This window comes from Python bivittatus, unplaced genomic scaffold, assembly GCF_059951505.1.
Source record: "Python bivittatus isolate LINGU-HERP-01145 unplaced genomic scaffold, Pbiv_v1 ctg000660_np1212, whole genome shotgun sequence".
NCBI classification, from domain to species: Eukaryota; Metazoa; Chordata; class Lepidosauria; order Squamata; family Pythonidae; genus Python; species Python bivittatus.
Genome location: NW_028277092.1, coordinates 973,657 through 993,507, shown reverse-complemented (window position 1 = coordinate 993,507; position 19,851 = coordinate 973,657). Strand labels below are relative to the sequence as shown.

Sequence of the window (19,851 nt, the reverse complement as noted above, 5' to 3'; positions counted from 1 at the left end):
GATGAGTGGACTTCAACTCCCAGAATTCCCCAGCCAGCATGGCTGGCTGGGGAATTCTGGGAGTTGAAGTCCACTCATCTTAAAGCGGCCAAGTTTGGACAACACTGCCGTAAGGTGTGTCTCGAAGCAAAGCTATGGGGAGCCTTGGTGGAAAAACACTGCCCATGCTCAGAGACACACTGCAGCCCCCACCCTAGTTTCTACAGACCCCACATCTGGAAGGGGAACACAGGTTGCTGGGAGGGGCCGTCGCTGAATGAGCCGGACCCCTTTCCCGTGGGAAGAAGAGAGAAGAGTTAAAAATGAACCCGTGGCACCTCCAGATTAAATAAATAAATAGCAGCCCGCAGGAACTTTGACCAGGCGTGGCCAGAAGCAGGTTGGAGGGATTCAGTCTGAAGAGTTTCTCTGCACATGCCCAGAGGCTCCCAGGCCACCGAGCCAGGCCTCTGAGAAGAGGGTGCCCCCTCCACCGCCTGTTATTCCTCCCGGCTGCCCTGTCCTGCTTCCCAGTTCCCTGCACGAGCATTTTGGGTCTGTGTGGCGGCGTTAAACCAGGCTTCCCCTGCCAAACAGGTTGGACTGCGGCCCCATCCTCCCCAGCCAGCGTGGCCGACGTCCAGCACCCCGAAAGCCGCCCCAAAGCCAGCCGGGGGCTGCCCCGGCCTCTTGCAGCGCGTCCCACCCCGCAAAGGCCTCCCACGCCTGCAGTTGTCCAGAGGCGCCGCTGGGCTGCGGTTGCCGAGCAACCAGATCCTGCACGGCTGCGGGATCCCTCTGAGCAGGTAGGCCCGGCTGCTGGCTGCGAGGACGGGGAAGGCGCAGGGCCCGTGCCAGCTGCGCCTCCTCCTGCTTGGGGCACTGGGCGGCCTGGCCGTGCGAGCGCGCGAGTGAGCAAGCGTGCACACGGCCTCGGAGCCATTGCACACGAGGCACGCAACCCCTGCAGGCGGGGGCAGACCCAGCCGAGCACGGGCGGCCAGGGCACCCCTTTGCCCTCGCCCGTAGCTCTGCTGAAGGCGTTTCCACCCCTGATGCAGCATCTCCTCTTCAGTGAGCAGCCTGGCTGCTTTTTTCTTCCTTTCCCCCCCTATTTTTCACATGAATGTGAAAGACGGTGCATTAAGAAGACAGGAATGCTGAAATCTACAGAAATCTGGCGGTGTTCCAAACTTCTTCCCAAAGCACACCAGCGTCCTTATTTTTTGTGGCCAATTCCTGGAAATTAACTATGGTATCCCACTGGCCTGGTTCACACACCTGGTTAAGCTGTCATTTGCTAAAATTACGTTATCTGGTCGAGTGTGATGACGGGGATCACATGTCCTTGGAAAAAACAAAGGACCAACCTGAAAAAGGGGCAAATCTGAAAGGTTCATCAGGATAAAGAAAATTAATTGTTGATGTTTACAACTGCTTTGCAAAGGGAAATTCGAGAGCAAGGAAAGCTTTACAAAAATGCCTGTTCTAATCAAAATATCCAAAATCAAAAGGTATGCGTGAATTTATTCTAAAAAGACAATTCAATTTCCCTATTTTTCGCATGAATGTGAAAGACTGTGCATTACGTGTAAGGTATCTGTACAGTAAAACTTAAATGACCAAAATAAAGGACAAAAGCCACTTTCTGAAAGACAAATACATCTAAAGGAGAGCTTTCTGGAATCAAGTCCTTTATAGTAAAGGATGCATCATATCTGTGATGCAAGAATTCAACCCATTGCAGTTTAGTTCACAAACCATGGCTTAAAACCAGGTGTGAATCCGCCTCTTTCCTTTCGTGCTTTCCTTGTCAGAATTTCTCTTGCCATATTAATTCTCCACGGTTTCGCTCCTTGTCCAGGGTTGCAGGGCTCCGTCACGCAGGTTCCCAAAATCTTGGCTCGAACGTTAGTGTTAATGTTCCCTGCCAGCCTTTGGCAACTTGGATTACAAGCCCATAATCCCCAACTGACTGGTGAAGCTGTGTGCATCCTGCGAACTGCCTGCCATTTCATACCCTGTGCTTGAGGAGATGCGCTGATGACCTCTTTGTAGGATAAATACTGATTATTTGGCTAGCCTATTTAATGCAAATCTACCCTCTCTTCCTTAAAATTTGCCAGTAGAAAAGGTTATATGGTGGGATCAATTTCCCTCCAGCTTTCACCAGGCCTTTGCTCAATCAGATAGTCCCCCCGCATGTAGTGCAAGTGTTCACACATGTTCACACCCTTCTGCGTCTGCTCTGTTGTTAATACACTATTTGGGCTAACTCAGGGTTTATGTCTGCAGCTACATCTGGCATTGCTCTTCTTCAAAGAAAAAGACCTCCCAGTCAAATGAACTAGCAGAGGGGGCTGGCAGGCTCCTCCCTTGGTGTCCACCAACTTTTTAATGTTTCATTTAAAAAACTGAAATAAGAAATGCAAAGCAAAAGATGAACCTCCAGCATCACCCTTATTTCCAATAGCTCTCCTTTAAGGGCTAACAGATCTGGGCTGCAGAAATCTGAGCAAACACCAGATGGCACCAAAAAGAGAGGGTTCCGTATCTCTTTGCTGCCATCTAGTGGTCATCCCAATCCTCGGTTTAGAGCAGTGTTTTTCAAACTTGGCAACTTTAAGATGGGTGGACTTCAACTCCCAGAATTCCACAGCCACCATGCTGGGAGTTGAAGTCCACCCATCTTAAAGTATACTGGCTGGGGAATTCTGGGAGTTGAAGTCCACCTATATTAAAGTAGCTAAGTTTGAAAACTCCTGGTTTAGAAGGATGCCCACCTACCATCTAACGCTGCTCTGATCACCTGGAGGACCAGAGGGAATAGTGGATCAGTTTGTCTTATGAGCAATTGGCTGTTTTCTGCCTTGTGGGGTCCCCATGAAGGCTGCTTTTGTGAATTTGGGGCCTTTTAAAGACTAAAGGGGACAGGGGGGCAGGGGAAGGGTTCCATCCAGCTTTCCAACTCAGCCTCTCTCAGGACACCCCACAGCAATAGAGCCATAAACTAGCCAATGACACCATAGTCTAGGGTTTTGTGCAAACCCAGGCCATCTTGTTGATTTACAGCTCAGGGGCTGAGTTCACACAACAAGCTCGGTGAGCCTGTAGGAGAGTTGGGTATCTTATGGTTCCATGTACAAATCCAGCCTTTTCATTGCAAACTGGGTCAACCAGACCATTCTGTTAAGCCATGAATTAACTGTTTTATTTATTTTGGCCGAGCATGTTGCACGAACACAACTGTGGTTTATGATCATGGTCTATATTGTTATTGTATGTTGAGAATGTTGAGCCAAACCTGGCTGGGAGTTGGATCCGCAGGACATCTGAGAGCATTGGGTTGGGGAAGGCTGAAGTCCTGGGTGGCTTCTCCCACTTTTCCAAGTAAAATCTTCCATGCATTTTGCTCCTCAAGGTCTGCTTCTTTGCTAACATCCATTTTGACGAATGTAATCATCCCAAAGCTTGCTCACTCTTCTCTGTCATGGCTTCTGGTAAATGAAGGTTGCTGCTGCAGTCCAATATGGTGATGCACATTTTCCATGTCATCCTATCCAGCTGACACTTCGCGGTCCTTGCTCTGTGCTGCCCCAACTCTTGAAGAAGACCAGAATGACAGCCTCTGGTGGAAGCCGCTGGGAATGGGAGCCGGTGGTTCGCAGCGACCTCGTAGCTCGTGGCTTCCATTCATGCAACGTGGTGCAAGGAAAGCTCCTGATCTTTGGGGGGCTGAAGGTGCAGGAGACTCAGGAGCCACCACTTGGAGATGTGGTGGCCTTTGACCCAGCCGCCCAGACCGTCCGCACACTTGCTTCTGAATGCGGGTACCGCCGCAGCCACCATGAGGCCGTGGTGCTGGGCGACCGCTTTCTATGCGTGGTGGGTGGTTGGGATGGCTCCCGCAGGGTCTCAGATGTGTCCTGCTTTGACGCTGAGCAGAAGCAGTGGGAGCGCTGGACCGCGAGGCCATCCAATGAGACCCCCGTGGGGCTGAGCAGCCATACCTGCACCAAGCTGACGGAGCATGAATTGCTGGTGGTGGGCCGTGAGGGTGGCCTACATACCCAGCGGCGCTATGCCAGCGTCTTCACATTGCACGTCCATCCTGGCAGCAAGACCTATTGGTACGTCCTGCTCGGTCCTGTGAAGAAGCGTTTCCTGGCATGGACGTTGTGGGTGTAGGGCTGTGTCTGTCTATGCCAATGTTGTCCAAACTTGGCCACTTTAAGATGAGTGGACTTCAACTCCCAGAATTCCCCAGCCAGCTGGGAGTTGAAGTCCACTCATCTTAAAGTGGCCAAGTTTGCACAACACTGGTCTATGCCATCAAACCATCAGAAGTCTGGTCGCACCTCTGCCGATTATCAGATTTTATTACATTCATTTTCCAATTTAGTACAGTTGGAAAAAAGTCCCTCTGACTCCTTGTGTGGAGCTCAGTCAACTTTTGACTCAACCACAGTTGTGGGCTACTCCTTGTGAAGACAGATAAGACAGCAAATGTCATTCAGGTGTCCAAATGCTTCCCCGCGTTTGCAGTAATGGCATGGGAATAATAGAAATTATTCTGTATGGAGCGGCAAGGATACGAGCTTCCACCTGACTTCTCTGAACCACTAAAGCCAGAATGGGGCTTCTAGCATTTTTTCTTTAGAGTTCAGAAGAATGTGTCCTCTTCTGCAGAGTATCCTCATTAGAGGCTTAAAGAGCAGTTAACAACTAACTCGTTTTTAGCATGGTTTACTCAGCCAATTACATTTAAATCTGCCCCGACTTGTTCAGATAAAACTTCCACATGTTGGCAGTTGCTCTGTAGAAAGCTTTTCTCCCATAAAAAAGAATACCTCGTCCTATGGTTGTGTTTGCAGAGCGTGCTATATCACGATTACTCAACCACAAGATTGCTTACCTAACATGCTAAACCCAAACAAGCCACTTATGGCTAAGCATGATGCACATGTAAAGGCATCGTGCATTTTGTAAACCAAGATTTAGCACAAACAAAGCGTGCATGTAGGTAATGCAAAATGCGAATGCATCGTCTACAAGTGAATGGCCTGCAGCAGAACAGAGAATGAGTTTTCAGAAGAGGGCAGAACCACCGGACCCACTGAAAGGCAAAACCTTTGTCTTCTTCCCTCCTCCTCCTCCTCCTCCTCCTCCTCCTCCTCCAAGGTACAAAGAAGAGGCATCGCGGACGGCGTCACGGGCTGGCCATTCTGCCATGCTGATGCCGGACTACGGCCCACACGGGAAGAGCAGCGGCTACAAACTCCTGGTCTTTGGAGGGCGTGATTCTGCTGACTGCGATGTGGCCGGGCACTGGGGGAAAGGGAAGATCCACGTGAGTCAGGCGCCAGCCCGTGGCCTACAGATTGGTAGCTCAGAAGACTGGGAAAGAAAGCCAAGGCACCTGTGGAAATGGCCCCCTCCATTTCCCCCAAGGTCAAGATCCTTGGGGCTCCTTCCTCTCCCTTGCCACCCTACGTGTCCTCCTTGCGTGAGCTAAAATTACACAGACATTCAGAAAGCAAAAGTGCCCTTTTGCTTTCTGAATGGCGAGCAGATGGGTGAAACTACATGAGGGGGATCAGCAGGGGGCCTGCTGGGCAAGTGCCCCCTGTAAAATTCTTGCTACGAGGGGAGGAAATCCATGGCGCTGTCCTGCTCCTCCAAAATCCAGCCCAAAGATCAGGTCTGAAGTCAACAATATGTGGCATGCTCTCTCCTCTCAGAGCAGGGTTCCTCAACCCCAGCAGCTTTAAGATGTCCGGACCTCAACTCCCAGAATTCCCTCTGGGAGTTGAGGTCCACACCTCTTAAGGTTGTTGAGGTTGAGAAACACTGCCGTAGACTCTCAGCATCCTTCAGTACCATAAACCATGGTATCCTGCTGGACCACGGGCAGGGGGTGGGGATTGAGGGCCTGGCTTTGCAGTGGTTCCGCTCCATGTTTGGACTACTATAACATGCTCTACTTGGGGCTGCCTTTAAGATGGTCCAGATGGTCTACAGAAGCTGCAAGATGGTCCAGAAGGCAGTGGCCCACGTGCTAACACCTGGTATTGGGAACGCATCACTACAGGCCCTGTGCTGCCTACAAGAGACTTCTGGGTGCAATTTCACGCACTGCTTTTCATTCTTAAGCCTTCTCTGGCTTTACGATTGGCCCGACCTACAGTCTTTCTGGGTTGACCCTTTCAGGAGGCAGGGTGGGCTGAGGCTGGGAGGCATGGCTTTCAGGTGCCAGCACTGGCCCTTCGGAGTGAGACTGTCTCCCTCCATGACCACCTCCAGCAAACAGCTCCAAGTTTTCTATATCTTATTTTCAGTTTTTCTTGTGGATTTCTTCACTGAGAATGTCTGCATCTGTGGACCGTCAGGAGTCCTTAACTGGCTTACAGCCGCACGTAGGCATAATGCACAAGGCTAGTTAGTTAATTCAAAGGAAGCCAATCGAGAAGCGTAGCATCCTTAGTCAGGCTAAGCCGCCCCTACAGCTCTCTGCCTTTCCTTCTGCAGGTAGAGCCTACCCAGGCTCCAGAGCTGACGGAGCACCTGTCTCGCTTGATCGGCACTGAAAAGGGATCCCGGCAGGCCCCCAAAGGCCTGAGGCACCATTCCTGCACGGTGGTCGGGCCTTTCGCAGTCATCTTTGGAGGAGAGACCTTGGCAAGGGGCCGAGATGCCATCTGCAATGATCTTTACATCTATGACACCAGTAAGTTTCTTTCAAATCTTCTCTCCTCCTCCGGCAAGTGGGGTTAGCAATGACACAAGGGCCTCTCCTTTGCTTTTCTGCCATGCGGCTTGTCCCGTCTTGCCCTGCCACCGCCAATGCAGGAAAGCCGTTGGAATAAAAGGAGCTCACTTGAACAGGACTGGAGGAAATCTCTCCCCTACTCAGTTAGCAGCCTTCCCATCTGACATTGGAACCCGCTCTTGAAATTACATTTAAAACAGCTGTTTCCCTTTTCCACACTCCATAGAAATCCCTTTCCTTTAAACAGGATGCATTGTGAAGGGCACATCTGACCGTAATTCATAATTTAGCAACCCCACTGCCTGCCTTCACATACTGCACTAGGCCAGCCCCAGAGCCAGCTGGGGACATTCCTGCACAAGGTCTCTGCTGCTTTTTGTGATTAACAAAAAGTGGGGAAAGAGGGAAAAAAGCAACTCTTGGCCCAGAGTCCCTCCCATCCGCTCAAGGGCCCAGCAGCAGAAGCCTCTCGCCCCTGGCCTGGAGGGGACATTTTCAAGACGATCAAGGAATGTTTCTTTTTCGTTCTTCCAGGGGCTTCACCAGCAAACTGGTTTCACTTTCCTTCTTCCAGCCAGGCCCAGAAGAGATGTGGGCACCGAACTTGCTTCTGGAATGACAAGCTATACCTGGTTGGTGGGTTTGGAGCGGATGGCAAGACGCCTTGTCCAGAGATCTGTACCTTAAAGATCTCACCATGAAACTGAAAATGTTGCTGACCAGCTGGAATGACCAAATGGTTGCCCCAACACTCCTGAAGAATCTCTTCTTTTAGCAGTGGAAAGTTGGCCCAGTCAGACGAACTACATGCACCCCTCAAGCATGTCAGAAAGATGTCAGTTGTCCTTCTGCATGGGAATAGGCACCTGGCGCAAACTGAAAACGCCAGGAAGAGATCAGCCTCCCGAAACTTTAGATACGTTCCAAATGTATGAATAAAGTTTTGCCAAATTTACAAATAAAATTTGAAATTTCTGATCTCTGTAACCTTTCCCGAAAGTTTGATTTACTATCCTTTAAAACAAAAGTTTAAAAAAGTTGAGCCTTCAACAGATTTAATTACATTTGCCGAGTATCTTTTTTGAAGGGTTCTAGTCCCATTAAAGGTTTTATCAGATCAGCCACATACAGGCTTTTAATACATTAATTAAAGCAAATATATTTTCATGTGAATATAAGTTTTGTGAGAAAAGGGCTATTCCATTTCAGATGAAGTGCATCTTTCTTGAAAAGCAATATTCCATCGTTCCCACAACTGTTGATGAACTGCAAGAGCCCTCTGGTGATATAGTGATGCTATCAGAATGGCTGAAATTTATGCAGCCCCCTCCTTTTTTGCTCACTTACAAGGGTTTTAAAAGAGGGAAGTTAAAATACTTATGTTACTCACTTTAAAGATGTGTTACCCAAGGAACTGAGAGTGCTTTTTCATTTTTCACTAATCAAATGTTGCCACTCTTAATTTAAAATTACAAAATGAAATTATCCAATGTTTCATATAATTAATTCTGCTATGGTTCTTTGGAGAGGAATTTGGGCACAGCTTCCCCCAACCTATACCCCCTATATTTACTGGACAGCAATGATCATACATATTTTGCCGGCATGGGCACTTCCTGTGCAAGAAAATGAAGCTCCACCCACTGAGCACAATTTCTACTGAGCAACTGTCCTCATTTCTCAATTGTTAAATAAGTTGATGAGTCAAAATGTGCTTTGGCTGGAGAGGCTTCCCCTAGACCAGTGTTTCTCAACCTTGGCAACTTGAAGATGTATGGACGTCAACTATGGAATGTGTGGAATTCCCCAGCCAGCATGTTGCCAAGGTTGAGAAACACTGTCCTAGACTGAAGCTCACCCCACCTCATGCTATGAAGACAATCCCACACAGACGCCGACTTGCATGCTCGCCCAAATTCCACAACAAACAAACATTTATTTAACAAAACACAGAAGAGATGACACTCTAACATCCATAATGATAACGGAGGGGGGGGGCTCTGGAGGTCAAAAGCTGCAACAGTGGGCTAAGGGGGGTTAAGTCCTTCCATCCAAGTCCACTCTCCTCACTAAGAGACAAGGACTCCTGCAGAACTGGATTTGGCAGCTGCTCCCTCCGGACTCTCCTTGGAAGGAGCCTTCTGGTCATCTTCCCCCATTAAGCGAATGTTGTGCTTCTCTCGGAACTCGTTCAGCTCCCGGCCTTTCGTCTGCAGCTGCTGGCTCAGGGTCTCAATGATCTTGTTGATCTGCGGGGGCAAATAGGGAAGAAGCAGCAGGAGTAAGCAAACGGGATGGCTGGAGGGGAAAAGGGAAGCAGTCTTCTCACTTTCCTTAAGGAGGCAGGCATCTCTATTTGGGGGTATAGTGGCTCAGAGAAATAACTCCCTGGAGTTACCACAAAATATATCCAATGTGAACTGAGCAGGCAGGCTAGAATTTGCTAAATTAATGAAGGGTTGTGGTGAAAAACTGGCAAGGACAGCAGAGGACAATTGTCAAATGGCGATGTTATGCTGGGTGTTCACTTCTCTCCAAACTGTAGGAACTTTCAGTGCCTCAGAGAAGGCTGGAACTGGAAGACGTTCTGCAGCTTTGCACAAGTCAAGATGGCTCCTCCAACAGGGGCATAAGAAATCCTGTTAAAGTGGGAAAAAACCTCTTCCTTCTTGCCTACAGTAGCCACCCAAAGAGATGTCTGAGCAGCAAGTTCAAATCAGAAAAAAGAAAGTTCTCCTTTGAATTCCAGCAGCTCAGATGGCTTTAAATGGTAACCAGTGAAAATTAGCTATGATGCCCAAATCACATTTTTAGATCCAGAGGCAGCCTAGCACAAAGCCTCAGGTGTGAAAAGAACAGGGTTTCTACTTGCAAGCGATCTCTGAAAGGTTTACTGCAAGGAAATACAGCCCTTGAGGGAGAGAAAGCTTCACAGCCTGATCCAAAACCACTGGATCTCTCTTCCGACATTCCTGGCTTTTTCCTTTCAGCCAAGCTGGTGCTTGCACTCGACCTCCACAGCACTCCTAGCTGGGACATGTTGCTGGTGCCTAACAGGAAAATCCTTACATGCCTCCACAAAGAATCTTGATTATTTTTCAATATATTATTACAGCTACGTACTGAAGATGTTATTGAACATACCTGCATGTAGCCTATATTAGAATAATAAACACAAATGTTCTTTTTAGAACACAAGAAATTCTAAGAGGTTTGTAAACAGTGACTCACAGCTGTCTTTCGTGAATAATTAGTGCCAATCAACCAGAAGAGGTGTTCCTCTGAACGGTTACAGACCTGGTTTCTTTTTCTTCCCAGCTTTCAAAAGCCAGAAATTATTCACTAAAGATGCTGAAGAGACATTTGCTGCCTCACTGACAACTGGAGAGGCTACCCACCGTCCAAAGAGCATTACCTGCTCCTTGTTGTTTTCCAAGGCTGGGAGAACCTCCTTCACGGTGCGTTCCACCAACACACCCCCTACCATTCGGTAGCATCTCCTGGTAGGGTCCACTTCTCTGAGTGTTTCAATAACTAGCCTGCAGACGGGAGGAAATTCGGAAGTTCTGTTCAATGCCTCCAGACAAGGGCAACATTACTAAAGAATCTAGGAACCAAGGAACCAACAACCCCCTTCATTAGTCTCATTGCTGCCCTCCGAAGGCATGTTATTTTGGTGGATTTGGGCTACTCTCATTCAATTGCAACAAAACCAGAAAAAGAGCAAGGACCCACAAACGCCCCCCCCCCCCCGGTCATTCGCGGCCACCACATACTTGTGTTCGTTCAGCTCCATCTCCAGCTCGGCCGCCTTGGAAGCCAGGCCTCTCTGCTCCTGCCGGAGGCGGTTGAATCCTGCCACCACCTGGAGGGAACATCACCGCTCTCGTTCGGTCCTTCTTGCCCTCCTCGCCCGCCAGCCGCTCCTGATCAAGCTGTAGCTGGCGAGCAGCCCTGACCGAGAGCGCCGAGCACGCGCCCCGCCGCCCCCGCGCGCTGCCGAGGAGGGGAGGGGAGGGGAGGCAGCGGGCTCCAGCACCTTTCACCGGAGGCTCCTGCCCTTGGCCTCCGCCCCCCCCTCCTCCTCCTCCTCCTCCTCCTCCTCGGCGCGGGCTGCGAAAGGCAGCTTCCAGGCTAACCTAGCGTGCGCGGCTGCAGGCCGGGCGGGCGCCAGCGCCGCCGCGCCCCCCTCCCCGGGCGCCAACGGCCGCGGGGACCCAGGCGGCTCCGGCAGGCCCGGCGGTCGGGCGAGCTGGCCGGGCTGCCCTCCGACTGACGCAGCGCGCCCCCCGCGGGCTCGGAGCCCGGCCAAGCCCCTCAACGTCTCCCGAGCGCGCCTCTCGGGCGCCTCCGCGGGCACTGCGGAAAGGCACTCGGGGCACCCCGCGAGCGCCCCCAGGCCCGCCGGAGGCGTCCGGCCCCCGCTTCGGGGACGGGGCCCGCCAGGCAGCCCCGCTCTCCGGGGAAGCCCCGTCTCCCGGAGAGGACTCTGCACATGCTCAGGGACGGGCAGAAGGAGCCCGGTCGCCCGTGGCGCCCACGCCCCCTCTCCTTCAGCTTGCCGGGACGCTCTGCGCGCGCCCAGAGGCACGGGGCTCGCAGGCCCGCCCCTCGGCTGGCTCGCTCGCCCCGCCCAACGCGGTACCTGCTCGGGCGTCAAGGGCTTCGCCGCCCCGCTGCCGCCGCCGCCGGCAGGAGCAGGCGGAGGAGCCGACGGGCCGCTCTTGTTCTTGCCGCCCTCCGCCATTTGCCGCCCTCCTCCCTCCGGGCCGGGAGAAGCGCAACTTCCGGGTCGCGGGGTCACTCGCGAGTGACCGGAAGCGGCCGTTGGCGCCGTGTCGGCCGCCATCTTTACTACGGGAAGCTGCTTCGCCTTGCTTCTTTTCCTCTTCTAGGCGAACGTATCCGTATTTAAAGCGGCAGTTTTACAACGTAGAGTGAGCGCGTCCCTGCCGACGTTAGAATGAGTCGACCTTGGGCGGTTTATTTTGTCCTGGAACCTTCTCGGGCCATCCATCTTTGTTAAGGGCACGGCTGACCCCTCCCAGGAGGTTGGTCGCCGAAAGCACGTGACGGGTACGCGAGAAAAAACGGCGAACGTATAGGCGTTACTGAGGCTATTTAAATCAGGGAGCGGAAGCGGAACTAGCAGATTCTGCTTCCTTTCAAGGGTCCCATCTTGGTTGAGGTCGCAGCTTCCCCCGCCATCTTTGTTCTGGGCTGATGCGGTTTGTGCTTAGCATAATGCGGCACCGCTGCGTTTGGGCACCACAGTCCACTCGCAGCCTGGGTTGGACCGCAGCTGCCAGAATGGTGGGGATATAACAGCTGGCCTCCCTCGCACCCGGAGGGCGCTCGGTTGGGGAAGCGCGACCGCTGCAATCCTCTCGCGGACTTCCGGAACTCTACGGCCCGGGCTTCCGCCGGAGCCGCCGCCATCTTTGGAGTGGCCTGCTTTGCGCCGGAAGCTCCATCTTTGTTAGGGGCCCAGCGGACTTCCGGGATAGATTGACCCGGGACGCGTGGAACCCGGTCGCGTGGAAGCTCCGCCGGGGATTTGGAGCCCGAGGCCGGAGCGGCGCGCGGGGCGCTGGAGCCGCAGAGCTGGCGGAGCTGAAGGGGTGGGGACCGGGCTGGAGGGGCGCCGGCCGGCCCCCGAGTTCGCTTATTTGGTTATTTACGCGCCTGTAGTTAGCCTGTATTTATAAACAGCCTGTTATATATTTAGACACACACACACACATATATGTAGCCTATTTATACGTATAGCCTATATTATAAATGCTATATTTATACAGAATTAGCTCATTTTCTGGGGGTTTACAGGGCAGCAGGCCAGAGGTAAAGCTAACCCGTGTGGCCCGTTGTGCAAATGCAGCCATTAGATCAGTGCTTCCCAAGCTTGCTGGCTGGGGAATTCTGGGAACTGAAGTCCACCATCTGAAAGGGGCCAAGCTTGGGAAGCACCGCACTAGACCTTCAACGGGGTTAAACGCATTGCACGAGCACGACAACGATTCACACGGAGGGGAGAGAGCAAAGCAATAGGGCAGGGACTGGTCGTGAAGAGGGGACAATAAAATGGCGCCGCCTCCCGGCCCTGCGGAAGGCTGGGCCCTAAGACCGAACTCGCCTCCCAGAAGGGAAAAGCAGCCCGGGTGAGCAGCAGGGAGCCAGACCAAAGCTTTTCCCTCCTCCGTTTCGCTGCTCCGTCTGTGGCACGATGGGCCTCCCTGGCAGAAGTGCCCGCGCGGCCTTCCTCGGCGGCCTCTGCCAGGGAGCTGGAGACGGCCATCCCCAGAATCCCCAGCCAGCCCGTCTCTTCGGGAACTGCCTTTACCTCTTTGGAGGAAGACGGAATGAGCTCCCCGGTTATTCTTTCTATAGAGAGTAAAGCGGGTGTGGGGAGCAGAGGGGTGCTCTCTCTGAACGAACGTTCCCCGTGAAGTCACCTGTTGGGGTTTGGGGCTCTGAACCCGTTTTTCAGTTCTGGGTTATTTTAAAAATCACGCTGCCAAAGAAAAGGGGTGTGAAACTCCATGTCTCAAGTGAGCTTCCCTGTTCTACGTTTAATAAAAAAAAACAACCTCAAATTCTTAAACAGTTTCTTTCTCTGGGGGAAGAGATCGTAGCCCCTAAAGAGTGATGCGCCTTGAGCGTTTGTGCTCCTGCTTCTGGGCCATGGAATTGGCTACCCTACTGCAGAAAGAGCCATTATCCTCCACCAGTTCTGGAGGAGGTTCTCCTTGAAGCTTAGAAAGAAAAACAGTTCTCATCTTTTGGCTTTTCTAGGTTGAGAGGGCTGGTCCAGAAGACCTTGCAAATCGTTTCTGCGGCAGGGAAACAGTTTAGAGGGGTCCAGAGCCACGTATCTGGCCACAGGTAACTAACCTCGGGGATGCATGGGCTCAGGAGACCCTTGGAATGGTAAGGCAGGGTGGGAAAATTGAAATCTCCTAGATGTGGAGGTTGAAATAAAGCTCCAGCCACCTTAACTGGGAATTACAGTTTAGCCATATCTGAAGGGATCACTGGTTTAGTGATTTTCAGTTTCCATAAAACTCAGTCGTTGCCTTCCAAGTTCAGGTTAGTGCAGGGAGATTACAACATACGTTTTCTCTCCCCAGCAACTCAAAAATACTGAACATGCCAAAAGTAGATGGAGAAGTAAAATGCTAAAGAAATCTTCTGTTTCTCATCCAGGAGTGATGATTTCTGCGTAGGGCCAGTCTGATATCTTGTCCTGCGTTCTTCCTCTCCAGGTTCCCAGCTATGTCCTCGGTTGCAAGAGGCCCAAAGCCCCTAATTGCAGTCTGCCAGATGACCTCAACCTCTGACCGAGAACACAACTGGGCATCTTGCTCCCAGCTCGTCCGAGAGGCGACTCGCCGGGATGCTTGCATTGTCTTCCTTCCAGAGGCCTTTGACTTCATTGGCAGCAACACAGAGGAAACCCTCAGCCTGGCTGAGCCCCTGGAAGGAGATTATCTTCAGCGATATGTCAGCCTGGCCAGGTAGGACTCGTAGGAGGCAGGATGCCAGAGTGGCTGGTGTTTAAACTGGGGTGGCTTCTCAAAGAATTTGGATCCCTGTTGCGCCTTATCTACGTATAGCTAAGATGAATCATAAAACCCCGCTCCCAGAACCAATCAACTCTTTATCCCCTAAGACCATTTCAGATGTATGAAATAAAAGATCTTTGTTCTCACAGCAGATGCAGAGAGCTGGGATTCTGCCTCTGTCCCATCTGCTGCTGTCTTCTATAGGTGCCAGTGGGTGGGTGGGGGGACCTCAGCCAGGTAAGCACGGGTGGAAACAATCTTTGCTTCTCTTTTGGCAGGGAATGTGGAGTCTGGTTGTCCCTTGGAGGTTTCCACGAGAGAGGCAAGGATTGGGAAAGCACGCAACGGATCTACAACTGCCACCTCCTCTTGGATCCCAAAGGTAATGAAGCGTCCTTAAATTATGTGAGGTCTCTCCTTGGCCTGGCCCCCCATTTTCTGCCACAGGACAGCGCAGTCACAAGGGTGCTGAGGGTGGACGGAGGGTGGACCCTGGATGGCCCGGGCCTAATTAGAAAACCCTGCTTGGCAATGGTAGTAGTTGAGAAGCACATTCAGAGTTGATTTCACACATCATGCTAAGGCGTAAAGCCTGTTGATAAAGTACGGCGGCTGTGTTGACTCAACTTGCTACGTCAAAATAAAGCATCCAGGATAACTGAGTTTACACTTTTCTGTTAAACCAACATGTAGTTTGTTTGCTTGTGGCATTGTTTGTTGTAGGAACAACAACATTGTTCTCTGTAAACTATGATTTGTGACTTAGTGTAATGCAAAGCAGCTGTTTAAAAGGCATATGTCATATAGAAAAGCCTTTAGATCAGGGTTTCCCAACCTTGGCAACTTGAAGATGTGTGGACTTCAACTCCCAGAATTCCTCACCCAGGCTGGGGAATTCTGGGAGTTGAAGTCCACACATCTTCAAGTCGCCAAGGTTGAGAAACATTGCTTTAGGTAAATCTATAGTTAAACCACATTTGGAATCCTAGGTACATTTCTGAAACTACATTTCTAAAGGAATACCGTACTGTAGAGGTAGAAAGTTGCCATGGGGAAAAAAACGTGCCAGAAAAGGCAAAAGCATGTGGAACATAGTTAAAAAAAAAAATCGTGAAGACTTCCCCACCCTTTATTCACAAAATATTAGATCTAGGGTCATCCAATCAAACTGACTGGTAAGGTATTTTTTTAAATTCATTCTGAAAATATTTTTTTCTGAGGTATGGAGAATTCCTTTATGGGAGGATTCCAATAAATTGGTACAGAATACAAAGAAGGGGAACCAGGGTGATCAGGGGACTGGAAAGTCCTGCAAGGAAGCATTGAAGAAAACGGGCATGATTAGTTTGGAGGTAAGACAGCCCAGATTGGGGTAGCTGAAAGATACTGAACAAGCTTCATCCCAGGTTGGAAAATCATGCTCTTAAATTCCAGGAAGGCAGAAAAAAATCCTGAAGATAACAGCATTTGGACATTGGAAATGATTCCTGACTTGAAACCATATTATCTGGCATGGATGGGGTTGAGGTAGATTTGTTCCCCAGCCTCTTGTCTGCTTCTAATCCACCTGATCCTCCCTTTTTCCTTGGCGAGGCCGGTCTCAGGATCTGTTGTGGCTGCCTATCGGAAGATCCATCTTTTTGACGTGGAGCTGGAGGGGAAAGTGTCTCTGAAGGAAAGTGCCTTCACCAACCCAGGCTCAGAGATTATGCCACCTGTCCTAACCCCAGCTGGAAAGGTACACAGAACATTTGTCATGGAAGGAATAGGGGTGACGGCCAAACAAGCCGTTTCCTAAAATCTGAAATATCAGCTGTAGAAGCTCTGTAAACTATGTAATGGCGCACGCGTCCAATTTCTGGATGGAATGGTTCATGCCGGCAAGTCCTTTCCAGGGTGTGACACATCTGTGCAAATGGGCTGTATTCAAAACACTTTGTATCCATAACCCATACAATCATTTTATAAAGTTGTAAACTCTGTTGAATATCCATGAATCAACAGCCCCCGCCCCAAATGTTGAGAGAGAGAACTTGGTTACTTTTGCAATCATTAGCTGGATTCACGTGGGCTTCTAAATCATGATTTACTTAATGGTGGTTTATTAAATAAAAGTTCTATTAGCTGGAGTCATACAATACGCTAAGCCCGAACCAGAAAAAACATTTTAAAGCTTAGTGCCTTGTGTGAACCCACCTTTGGAGTGAGCTGAAGGACAGCCCCCACGTGGGTTGGGAAATGCACCGAACGCTTCCCAAGGTCCGAGGACTCCATCCGCTCTCTGGAATAGGGAATAATATCTGATACAGCCAGCCAATTTTTCGTCCCCCGCAGTAATCTCCCTAGATTGGTAGCTCCTCCTTTGTTTGCTCTTATTTATTCTTACACTGAACTGGGCCTGAACTTCACTGCCTCTCCAAGAAATCCATTCACACACTCAGCTGAGAATCAAACATCAGCCATGCAACAAAATCGATTGGTTTTGAAGGAGCCCATCTGCTGATCCAAGATAGCCAGCAAACCAAACAGGTCTTGAAATAAGCTGGCATTAGGCTGCGGTTTTAAAATGACTATCCCACTATCTTAATCTTGATTGTTTTCAATATTTTGGCTCCCTGCCCTGGCTTTGTACCACTTCCCAGAATAGCTTCTAAAATATGAAAATAGAATGTTTTAACATCTGAAATAGAATGGATTTTTAAACGACAGCAATATCCTAAACAGTAGTGCCGGAGAACACCACCGTTGACAACAGTGCAGGGCCAGGTAGGCCTTAGTGGGAACCAGACTTTTGAACTGGACCTGGATGCGATTACCACTGCTCCTGTATAGCAGCCCAGCAACCAAATTCTGAACTGAACCAGAGCTGTTTTCAAAGAGCAGCCCCATCGTAGGAGTCTGATTTGGGTTTATCTCTTTTCAAAATTAAGACGTTTCCAAGAGGGAGATTGCTCAAAGCAGTAAGCCATTATTTTAAAGAACAGCACCCAATTTCTCATGCAGCCAGTGTCAGGTTCAGCCCGAGAACCACAACGAGACAGTCCAGGAACAGCTCAGTTACTTTTTACACCTACTAGACAGAATCTCGCCAGACTAACTCTAACACCCAATGACAGCAACTATAACCCTGAATCCTTAGGGAGGGGCCAGTCTCCTTCCCTTCACTTTCACACGCTCGCGCTGGGGGCTGAGGAGGAGATGCTTGGAATGTCTCTCCCCCTCCCTGTAACCTTGAAGCTCCATTCCAGGATCCTCCTCGCTCATGCCTTCCATCACAGCCAGCTGTCGTAACCACCCAGAGCATGGATCGATGTTACGGACCTCTTAACATGCACACGCTCAGTTCCTACCGGCAGACGTTTCTGAATATCAGCAGCTTCTCACCAGTTCTGCCCCTTTTCCAGGTGGGGCTGGCCATCTGTTACGATCTCCGCTTCCCAGAAATGTCCCTTGCTCTGGCCCAGGCCGGGGCGGAGATTCTCACCTACCCGTCAGCCTTCACTGTGACAACTGGCGCTGCCCACTGGGAGGTAAGTCGATTGGCCTTTACAACAGCGGTTCTTCTGCTCCCTCCAACGGTCATCGTGGGACCTCTGACTTTTAGTATTTCATGTATTGATTTATTTGTTAAATTTACATGCTCGAAGAGGAGGAATGCCTAGAATAGGGTTTCTCAACCTTGGCGACTTGAAGATGGCTGGCTGGGGAATTCTGGGAGTTGAAGTCCACATACCTTCAAGTCACCAAGGCTGAGAAACACTGGCCTAGAACATGCATTCTTGCTCAATCTTGCAGAATCTGTGGTTGGACTAGGAGCAGGAATAGAGAGACTGCAGTAAATCTGAAACGCCTCTGACCTGGCAGCGGAGGGGGGACTAGCCTGGGTCTCCAAAACTGAATGGCTGCGTTCACACAATACACTTAACCAAATGGCTAAATCGCCATTCTCCCTTGGTTCCCATAGCAGCCAAGCGTACAAGCTGGGTTCGTACCAAAGCCAACCAAGGACGACACTTCGCGTCTTCACGTGCTAAGCGTTGAGTGAAGGAGGCCGAAGTGTTCAGAAGCAGGGTGGCTTTAGGGTAGAGGTGCGGTGTCTTCCAGCCCCCCTGCCTTTGAGTGACAGGCTGCGAGTCACGCTCCCCACAGTGGTGGGAGCCTTAATAAAGACTAACTTTGGTTTCTTTTAAATTTACATTGAATTATCGTTAATGGTTCTCCAGGCATTTATTTGATCACCCTTTCAATTCTGTTATATCGAGACGTACTACTTGGACGCGACTTTTGAGGTTCTCCGGGGCGCCCTCGAGGCCCTGGGGGGCAGCCTGGGACCCAGCCGTGCTCCTCTGCTGCACAAATAGAATGGGGCCACCTTGCACTGAGGGTGGGTCGGTGTCCCCCGTGCCATCTCCTTTGCCCGGACTGATGTCCTCTCACCGGCACGGAGCCTCCCCAACAGTGCTGCCTACCAGGATCTCTTTCACTGAGTTGCTACCAACCGCCAAGTGCTCCGTACGCAAAGGCAACATTGCGAATGTTTAGAAGCAGTAGCTTATTTGCTGTTTTCCTTACCTGGAACGAGTCCTTTCCATGCCCTCTGATGCCGATCTCCTTTTTTCCCTTTTAAACAGAAGAGCTTCACGGCTTCCTTGTCTCCCCAGGTACTGCTGCGAGCTCGTGCCGTTGAGACCCAGTGCTACGTCGTGGCTGCGGCCCAGACGGGCAAGCACCACGAACGCCGCACCTCCTTTGGCCACAGCATGGTGGTGGATCCCTGGGGCAGCATCGTTGCCCAGTGCCAGGAGGGGCCCGGCCTGTGCTTTGCAGAAATTGACCTGGCCTACCTGCACCGCCTCCGACAGGAGATGCCCGTTTTCTCCCACCGCCAGCCCCGCTTGTTTGGCCAGGCAGCTGCTCAATGGGGCCTCTCCTCCCCTTGATTCGCTTGGCTGCGCCACGAGGGATGCTCGGCTGCTGTTGGACTCTCCCTTCAGGATCTCTAACCCCACAGTAGCCTCTGTCCAGATGGGCACTCGCACTGGCACGAGTGGGAATGATAGAAATAGAATACAGACGCCTTCTGTGCTGGGGAGGAAAGCATTTCCACACAGCCCCCCCTCTGTGGGGCACAAGATGTTGGTTTCAGACTGCATTCAGCCATATTGGAATGGGGTCCAGTAAGTCACTTTTCCTCTAGAAGAGTTTCATCCCTGAAATAAACTATTTCAGCCACACACCTTTTCTTTCTTCCATGTTAATCCAGTCATTCATCTCCTTTTTCTAAACAGCTCTAGAACCCCCATTTCCTTTTGATAAAATAAGAGCCTAGGGGACATCACATTCGTAACGCTTCTCTCTGCTAGAAATGGATTTTCTTTTTAGCTTGTATGTTCATTTTTTGTTGTGACAGCTGAAAAAGAGGCCCTCAAATGTTGTGTGTCATGAGTGAGTGAGTGAGTGAGTGAGTGAGCGAGTGAGTGAATGGAATGAATGAATGAATGAATGAATGAATGAATGAATGAATGAATGAATGGACTTCCC

At 50.7% G+C, this 19,851-nt stretch overlaps 3 protein-coding genes across 3 annotated transcripts; 2 read left to right on the top strand and 1 right to left on the bottom strand.

Moving 5' to 3' along the window:
* The first annotated feature begins 409 nt into the window (after positions 1–409).
* Positions 410–7,667, top strand: KLHDC9 (kelch domain containing 9). The gene is made up of 5 exons (XM_007438916.3): positions 410–785; positions 3,544–4,109; positions 5,161–5,329; positions 6,508–6,706; positions 7,283–7,667. Exons 2-5 carry the CDS (start codon positions 3,598–3,600, stop codon positions 7,447–7,449), a joined length of 1,047 nt encoding a protein of 348 aa, XP_007438978.1. The 5' UTR covers positions 410–785; positions 3,544–3,597; the 3' UTR covers positions 7,450–7,667.
* A 997-nt stretch (positions 7,668–8,664) lies between these two features.
* On the bottom strand, positions 8,665–11,550 carry PFDN2 (prefoldin subunit 2). The gene is made up of 4 exons (XM_088151108.1): positions 11,394–11,550; positions 10,525–10,613; positions 10,164–10,287; positions 8,665–8,997 (listed from the first exon to the last, which is right to left on the bottom strand). Exons 1-4 carry the CDS (start codon positions 11,493–11,495, stop codon positions 8,818–8,820), a joined length of 495 nt encoding a protein of 164 aa, XP_088007234.1. The 5' UTR covers positions 11,496–11,550; the 3' UTR covers positions 8,665–8,817.
* A 669-nt stretch (positions 11,551–12,219) lies between these two features.
* Positions 12,220–19,547, top strand: NIT1 (nitrilase 1). Its single transcript, XM_007438913.3, has 7 exons — positions 12,220–12,369; positions 13,541–13,630; positions 14,011–14,262; positions 14,589–14,692; positions 15,915–16,048; positions 17,715–17,840; positions 18,972–19,547. The coding sequence occupies exons 3-7, from the start codon at positions 14,021–14,023 to the stop codon at positions 19,248–19,250; spliced, it is 885 nt and encodes a 294-aa protein (XP_007438975.1). The 5' UTR covers positions 12,220–12,369; positions 13,541–13,630; positions 14,011–14,020; the 3' UTR covers positions 19,251–19,547.
* Positions 19,548–19,851: the final 304 nt, after the last annotated feature.

What these genes read in the sequence shown, in the direction of transcription:
- PFDN2 (XM_088151108.1), bottom strand. Translation starts at nt 11,495, where the DNA reads ATGGCGGAGGGCGGCAAGAACAAGAGCGGCCCGTCGGCTCCTCCGCCT. An exon ending in ATGGAGCTGAACGAACACAA is followed by an intron (nt 10,288 to 10,524) that starts GTATGTGGTGGC and finishes TCCCGTCTGCAG; the next exon opens with GCTAGTTATTGAAACACTCA. An exon ending in TGGAAAACAACAAGGAGCAG is followed by an intron (nt 8,998 to 10,163) that starts GTAATGCTCTTT and finishes TTGCCCCCGCAG; the next exon opens with ATCAACAAGATCATTGAGAC.
- KLHDC9 (XM_007438916.3), top strand. Translation starts at nt 3,598, where the DNA reads ATGACAGCCTCTGGTGGAAGCCGCTGGGAATGGGAGCCGGTGGTTCGC. An exon ending in CCTGGCAGCAAGACCTATTG is followed by an intron (nt 4,110 to 5,160) that starts GTACGTCCTGCT and finishes TCCTCCTCCAAG; the next exon opens with GTACAAAGAAGAGGCATCGC. An exon ending in TCTTTACATCTATGACACCA is followed by an intron (nt 6,707 to 7,282) that starts GTAAGTTTCTTT and finishes TCGTTCTTCCAG; the next exon opens with GGGCTTCACCAGCAAACTGG.
- NIT1 (XM_007438913.3), top strand. Translation starts at nt 14,021, where the DNA reads ATGTCCTCGGTTGCAAGAGGCCCAAAGCCCCTAATTGCAGTCTGCCAG. An exon ending in CGATATGTCAGCCTGGCCAG is followed by an intron (nt 14,263 to 14,588) that starts GTAGGACTCGTA and finishes CTCTTTTGGCAG; the next exon opens with GGAATGTGGAGTCTGGTTGT. An exon ending in CCTCCTCTTGGATCCCAAAG is followed by an intron (nt 14,693 to 15,914) that starts GTAATGAAGCGT and finishes GGCCGGTCTCAG; the next exon opens with GATCTGTTGTGGCTGCCTAT.